The 8,024-nt window shown below is 41.7% G+C and overlaps 1 protein-coding gene across 2 annotated transcripts in view; it reads right to left on the bottom strand.

Moving 5' to 3' along the window:
- Positions 1-300: 300 nt before the first annotated feature.
- STK24 (serine/threonine kinase 24) overlaps positions 301-8,024 on the bottom strand; it is a 67,679-nt gene continuing 59,955 nt past the window's right edge. For both annotated transcript variants that reach the window (XM_073569542.1, XM_073569544.1), the window contains exons 9-11: positions 6,424-6,492; positions 4,967-5,103; positions 301-948 (exon numbers count right to left, since the gene is read on the bottom strand). In XM_073569542.1, the coding sequence (XP_073425643.1) occupies positions 912-948; positions 4,967-5,103; positions 6,424-6,492 (243 nt within the window). In that variant the 3' untranslated portion in view covers positions 301-911. The remainder of the gene's footprint in view (positions 949-4,966; positions 5,104-6,423; positions 6,493-8,024) is intronic.

The following is an 8,024-nucleotide window of genomic DNA, read 5'->3' as shown; positions in this document are numbered from 1 at the left end:
GCTTTCTGGTGGGCTTCCTGCTGGCGCCGACGAGCGACACGTGGACGCGGGCGGGAGGACGCCAGGATCGCCGCGTCTGAAAGGTAAGTAAGGACCGCTGCTGCGTCGCTACGTCACTGTGAGATCTGCCTGTTTGGCAGCTCACTAGCGACCATTTAGCGATGCACCAGCGATCCTGACCGGGTCATATCGTTGTCGGGATCGCTGGTGCATGGCTAAATGTAAAGGGGCCTTAATAGTGAAGAGTTGAAGTATCTCGTAGTAAATGGAATAAAAGAATTAAAATCCATAGAGACCTCCTGACAGTACCCAGCTTTAGTCTTTTTATATCAAATGTACATTCAAAGCTTCAGCAAACATTAGCAATACTGTAATTTTTACAATGCAAAATCTGTAGAGAAATACATTGGCTTCATGTAGCATTTACCTGTCAAAGTAACAGAAGTAGAAAATAATTTCACCTGCCATGTCATTTCCTATATACAGGTAACATTAGGGTAAAATGTAAGCACAGTCTCTTAAATAAGTCATCCAGTAACATTATCTACAGAAGTGAACTCCTGAAAACACAGACACCAGAGGCTCTGGGCATGCTCAGGGAAATTCTGTAAAAATTATGCTATATACATACATCTCTGTACACAAAACCTCAGGGCAGCTTTAATGCCACCTCCCAGAGGAGCTGCCAGCTAAGAGCAAGATACCTGAGTATTCAAAATATTTTCTTTATCACAGTACTTATTATATGTATCATATCTGCACTATGATTACAAAAAATAAAATCATAAAAACTCTAGCTTTTAGTGAATGTTCAGCAGAGTCACTGATCCTTAAAGCAACAGCCACATTCTTTGACTCTAAAAAAAACTGATGGAGAGAGCAGCTGTAAAGTTTGTCCAGCTTATACAACTTCAATGTGTTGAAGAGTCTGCTCCATTTACAGAGTATCTGGAAAAAAAAACATTAAGGGAGAAAATTAAATGTGTATTTGTTTTTTTTCTTTCACACTGATTGGTGTACGTTGATAAATTACTTAAGTAATTGTTTTATTTTTAAGCTGCTTAATATTTTTCAAATTGAAGAAATACGCTACTGTGGAAATTCAGGAAGGAGTTCCACAGCCAAGATGCCAGTACAATGCGTTGCGAAAGTATTCGGCCCCCTGGAACTTTTCAACCTTTTCCCACGTCATGCTTCAAACAAAGATACCAAATGTATAATTTTGGTGAAGAATCAACAAGTGGAACACAATTGTGAAGTTGAACGACATTTATTGGTGGTTTTTAAATTTTTGTGGAAATTCAAAAACTGAAAAGTGGGGCGAGCAATATTATTCAGCCCCTTTACTTTCAGTGCAGCAAACTCACTCCAGAAGTTCATTGTGGATCTCTGAATGATCCAATGTTGTCCTAAATGACTAATGATGATAAATATAATCCACCTGTGTGTAATCAAGTCTCCGTATAAATGCACCTGCTCTGTGATAGTCTCAGGGTTCTGTTTGAAGCACAGAGAGCATCATGAAGACCAAGGAACACAACAGGCAGATCCGTGATACCGTTGTGGAGACGTTTAAAGCCGGATTTGGATACAAAATGATTTCCAAAACTTTAAGCATCCCAAGCAAGGAGCACTGTGCAAGCGATCATATTGAAATGGATGGAGTATCATACCACTGAACATCTACCAAGACCCGTCCGTCCCTCTAAACTTTCAACTCAAACAAGGAGAAGACTGATTAGAGATGCAGCCATGAGGCCCATGATCACTCTGGATGAACTGCAGACATCTACAGCTGAGGTGGGACAGTCTGTCCATAGGACAACAATCAGTCATACACTGCACAAATCTGGCCTTTATGGAAGAGTGGCAAGAAGAAAACCATTTCTCAAAGAAATCCATAAAAAGTGTTGTTTAAAGTTTGCAACAAGCCACCTGTGGACACACCAAACATGTGGAAGAAGGTTCTCTGGTCAGATGAAACCAAAATCGAACTTTTTGGCAACAATGCCAAACGATATGTTTGGCGTAAAGGCAACACAGCTCATCACCCTAAACACACCATCCCCACTGTCAAACATGATGGTGGCAGCATCATGGCTTGGGGTTTCTTTTCTTCAGCAGGGACAGGGAAGATGGTTAAAATTGATGTGAAGATGGATGGAGCCAAATACAGGACCATTTTTGAAGAAAACTTGTTGGAATCTGCAAAGACCTGAGACTGGGACGGAGATTTGTATTCCATCAAGACAATGATCCCAAACATAAAGCAAAATCTACAATGGAATGGTTCACAAATAAACGTATCCAGGTGTTAGAATGGCCAAGTCAAAGTCCAGACCTGAATCCAATCGAGAATCTGTGGAAAGAGCTGAAAACTGCTGTTCACAAACAATCTCCATCAAACCTCACTGAGCTCGAGCTGTTTGCCAAGGAAGAAAGGGCAAGAATTTCAGTCTCTCAATGTACAAAACTGATAGAGACATACCCCAAGCGACTTGCAGCTGTAATCACAGCAAAAGGTGGCGCAACAAAAGTATTAAGTTAAAGGGGCCGAATAATATTGTACGCCCCCACTTTTCAGTTTTTGAATTTCCACAAAAATTTAAAATAACCAATAAATTTTGTTCAACTTCACAATTGTGTTCCACTTGTTGATTCTTCACCAAATTTTACATTTGGTATCTTTATGTTTGAAGCATGATATGGGGGAAAAAGGTTGAAAAGTTCCTGGGAGCCGAATACTTTCGCAAGGCACTGTAATTGCCCAGTAAGGCTGGATTCACACTTTTGTGTTTCAAGGTCCATCTTCAGACCACATCTGACTGAACTCAAAAGCCTCATATATGCCTATGAGGCGGTCACTTTTGAGTCAGGTGACCGCGGACAGTCTGTGCATTGTGGTCCAAGTACAGACCACAAAACACGGATTTGTGTTTCCAGCGTTTGAGAAAAGGGGAATGCAAACTTGACCAGGAGCAGGATGTTATTCTGGCTATGACTGCACTTCCAGAATTTTCACAGACACATCAGCGATTTAAGTCACTGCAAAATATTTATTTAAAGCTAATCAAAAAAATACTGTATTTTTTGGACTATAAGATGCACTGAACCATAGCAGACACCCCAAATTTTCAACGGGAAAATAAATTAATGCTTCAAATTTGGGTCCGTCTTCCAGTCCGAATTCAGCTTACAGGGGAAGGGGAAGCGCTGGTGGAGCAGGGTCACAGGTGGTGTTTGGTAGTCTGGCAATGATACGACTCCCATCCCAGACTGGTACGGCATTATTACATGGTGATCGGTGGTGCGGGGGCTCCACTGACATTTTGTGAAAGCCCGGAGTCTCTACACTTTCATTGCTGCAATGCTGTGCCTCCTGGAAAATGGCCGTCGAAGGCAGCGAATGCACAGATTGAGTTCTCGCCTCCCGAGATCTCGTTGCCGAGATATCTCAATCTGCGCGTTTTCCCAGAGGCCACAGCATTGCAGCAATGGAAGTGCGGGGGCTCCGGGCTTTCACAAAATGTCGGCGGAGCCCTCGCACAACCGAATACTGCCACACCAGTCTGGGATGGGAGTCGTATCATCACCCTGCAGCATCGAACCACTGAACACCCCCTCTTCCCAGCCTAGGGCCAGCAGAATCGCCCGACTCCTACTGCCACCACACTACTGGTAAGTACTTTCCGACTATAAGATGCACCCCCATTTTCCCCAAAGAATTTTTTGGGAAGTAAGTGCGTCTTCTAGTCTGAAAAATACAGTAGTTTGATTTATAAAAATGGAGTTTAGGAATCAGTCAGCAGGATTTCACTTACTAAACTATTTACATGTGCATGTAGAACTTTCAAAGATCGGTCCAGCAATACCTTTACATGGTCAATCTGTTCCTCTGTTACTGAGAAATCTGTGTTTGAACCGATATGCAATTGACTATAGTAGATCTCAAGCCTCTGTCACTCAACCTCTATTATCTGCCCTGTGTCTCCTGCTCCTCCCTGACTGACAGCTCTTTTGCCTGAAGTCACACAGCATAGAAGCTGACAGTCAAGCAAGAAGAGGTGGCACTGGGCGGAGAATAGAGCTGGAGTGACTAAGGCTTCAGATCTACCATATAGTCTTTTTCATGTCAATGAAAATGCTGATTTCTTAGTAATGGAGGAACGGAATGGTCATGTAAAGGTATTGCTGAACATCTCTTTGAACATATAAATGTTTTTAGAGTGGTGAAATCCTGCTGACAAACTTTTGAATATGGTCCCTTTTTATACATAAACATGCCTTTTTATTGTATTGCTGGACTAGTCTTTGAAAGATTTGTGTTATTCTGAAAAAAAAAAATTCTATTCCCCTTTTCTGTTTACATTTATCTTATTCCTCGTTCACAAGTCTGTGTTTCCAGTACATGTGGTATTTGTTTCTTGTTGTTTTTTTTTACGGATGCCACATATACCCATCATAACCTATAATGCAGCACACATGTCCGTGTTTTTACACCATCGTGTGACCGTGCAAAACACACTGAGGCATGTTAGTATTTTTTCTGGTAGCATGTTCGACGAGAGCCAATACAAGTCTATGGGTCCATGAAAATCACGTACAGCACAGGATGGCAACCATTTGCTGTCAGTGTTTAAAATTGCAAATTACAGGAGAAGCCTTGTCATTTCTTTCTTTCTTTATCCATATCGGAAAAATACTAATGACACACAGATGGTAAAAGACACACGAATGACACACTGATATTTGTCAGTCCTTTGGCTGTAAGGGCCAAAATATCGTGGAAACCATCATACCATTGTGATCGAGCAAACAGTCCAGAGCATGTGCAGTTAAAGCTAAAATGTATTATTTATATATCAATTATAGGTATATTTAAAGTGAGCATGTTTCCCAATTAATGTTGTGCTAGAAAATTAACACAATGGTGTACATTATGTTGCCTATACAAATAAACTATTACCTTTGAAGTCGCATAAGAAGCTGTGATACCATGGAGTCCGAGATGCCAGGGCAGGCCTCCTCAGCTAGGTAAATTGCCTCCCGAAGTTCCTCTATAGATCCTACATTGCCACCACTGGCTTGGCTTCTCTCTTTTAACTGACACATATTGGTACATAATTATTGCAATGCTACAACATAATGTTTCTGTCAAAAAAATTCCATCACTGGTTGCAAGCCAAAATTCAATTTGTATGTTATTCAGGTCAATAAAGCCAAAACAAAGTCAGGAAGGATTGCAACCTTAACATTAGTTTTCCAACTAGAGACATTTATTATGTAACTTGGGGATAGGGCTAAGGGGTGAAACTGTCTACCTTTGTCAGGTCGATACACATAGCGTGGTGCAGAAATGGTCAAGCGTGACCATGCCTTTACTCAATCCAAGGGTGGTGAGATAGATGAGGGGACCTCAGCAGTTAGATATTTATCAGCTCTCTGGTGGCTAGCTCATAAAAGACTGGCTAGAAAATCACTTTTAATTAATTTTCCACCAATAGGCTTTTGATCTTGACTGGCCAATGCATGGTTAAAAAAAATAAATATAAAAATCAGATGATTCCTACCCTTCCCTGGTCAAGAGCGGTCTCTTCATTGCTGATCTGGTCTAGGTTTACTGATGGCAACAGTGACATCACAACTACAGTGCATTTCACTACTGCAGCCAATCACTGAGCTCGGCGGCGGTATCAGATGGGGGGGTGGGAAGGGGGGTTCAGGGAAACATTTTATCAATTTAACCCAATACTGGCCTCCAAAACCAGAAGCTTATCAGTGGAAAACCTCTTTAAAAGCGTGATGCAAATATGGTGCGCTACATATAGAATTTTACGAGCCCCATGCTTTATACCAATATGTTGTCAATTTCTTACAGGGGCATATAGAATCGGTCACAAAAAAATGATATGTCCTATCATATGCAATATCATGTGGATGATTACAAAGATCAAAACTACGCCCAAACCCATAACATTGCACTTGAGGATGGGAGCGATTAGGAGACAGATCCCTGTGTCCAAAGACCCGAAGAGGTGTTCAGTTCAGTAATTGAGTCAATAATTATCTGCTTCCGGTCATCTATGGCTTAAAAATGTTTGCTTTGTCTTAAGCAGGGGCTTATCACTCCGCATGGCCACCTGTAGACAAAGGACGGCTTTTTGTGATTTTGCTGGACTTATAAAATAACTGTGAATACCAAAACTAGTTTCTAAAGAAAAAAAAAAAAAAAAAATAATGATGAGTCCATATTAAGCGTGATGTTTTCTGGCCCAGTTATGGTATCTGCTCTTACACAAACTGCACAAGGTGTGACGGGATGGGTACATGTGCATTACTGAGTGCATGTGATTACATTCCATATAAAAGGTCAGTTTAGATAACATCTGTCAAAATAAAAAAAAAATAAAAAAAACTGCATACCTCAGCAAATAACGGTGACATTATTGTTGATAAGCACTGAGATAATGGTCTTTTTTGGATATCTTTAGCCTTGAGGATTAAACAAATAGAAGAAAAACTTTTTTTAGTAAATAATAGTAATGGTGATAAAAAAAGTTCTAAAATTAAATTCTAAAAATAAAGTGAAACATATCATACCCCAATATTATTTTCCTCAAGCAGACACCTGGCACATTGTGAAAATGCCAAAAAGCGTTTTACAATTACAGGTGCCTTCATGCAACGTTTTGCCAAAAATGCAGATTAGACACAGCACAGCAGCTCCAAAACAAACAAACAAACATTCAAGATATTCCAATTTTATACAGGTCTCTTTGGTGCTTTCACACTGCGTTCAGGTACCCGTCCGTCGGGCCTGTCGGGGTTTGAGTCTGAACCCCCAGCAAAACAGATTCAGGCCAATGCGCAGACGGGGTCATAGACTATGATGGTGCCGACAGAGTAAACATGTGCTCTGTCATGCAACATTTTCGAGCGTGTACCCCTACTGGAGACAAACACCCAGACGCAGACTGAAGATGGACCTTGAAACACAAATGTGTGAATCCAGCCTTAAGGCCCCGTCTCACTAAGCGATCTCAGTAGCGAGATCGCTGCTGAGTCACAACTTTTGTGACGTAACAGCGATCTCACCAGCCAGATCGCTGTGTGTGACTGCGATCGGCCCCCCTGCCGGTATCGCTGATCGCTGCAAGAAACCTCTGGACATTTCTTTGGTTGCTGGTCTCCCGCTGACCAGCACGCATCGCTGTGTGTGACAGGCGGGAGACCAGCGATCAGGTGTAAAAAATAATAAAAAATATAGTTATTCTCACCTTCCGAAGTCCCGCCTCTCTCCACGCTCCGGTCCCAGTAAGCCTTTGCACGAATGACCGCGAGACTTTGTTATCCCTCGAGACCGTGACATCTCGCGGTCATTCGTGCAAAGGATCACTGTGACCGGAGCATGGAGAGAGGCAGGATGGCTGAACGGGACGTCGGAAGGTGAGAATAACTATATTTTTTATTTTGATTCTATTTTTTACAGCGATGGCCAGCGATGCCGGGCGCTCGGCATCGCTGTGCTGATCGCTGGTGAAGCTGTCTGTGTGACAGCTCACCAGCGATCACATAGCGACTTACTAGCGATCCTGACACCTTGATATCGGTGTCGGGATCGCTGGTAAGTCGCTTAGTGTGACGAGGCCTTTACTGGACAATTACAGTGCCTTGCGAAAGTATTCGGCCCCCTGGAACTTTTCAACCTTTTCCCACATAACATTCTTCAAACATAAGGATATCAAAAGTAAATTTTTGGTGAAGAAACAACAACAAGTGGGACAAAATTGTGCAGTTGAACAAAATTTATTGGTTATTTTAAATTTTTGTGGAAATTCAAAAACTGAAAAGTGGTGCGTGCAGTATTATTCTGCCCCTTTACTTTCAGTGTAGCAAACTCACTCCAGAAGTTCATTGTGGATCTCTGAATGATCCAATGTTATCCTAAATGACTAATGATGATAAATATAATCCACCTGTGTGTAATCAAGTCTCCGTATAAATCCACCTGCTCTGTGATAGTC

Source organism: Dendrobates tinctorius, unplaced genomic scaffold (genome assembly GCF_039654945.1).
Source record: "Dendrobates tinctorius isolate UK_male_01 unplaced genomic scaffold, ASM3965494v1 ptg000026l, whole genome shotgun sequence".
Taxonomy (NCBI): Eukaryota; Metazoa; Chordata; class Amphibia; order Anura; family Dendrobatidae; genus Dendrobates; species Dendrobates tinctorius.
Note: the sequence above shows the minus strand (reverse complement) of the source record. Positions and strands in the feature narration are given on the sequence as shown.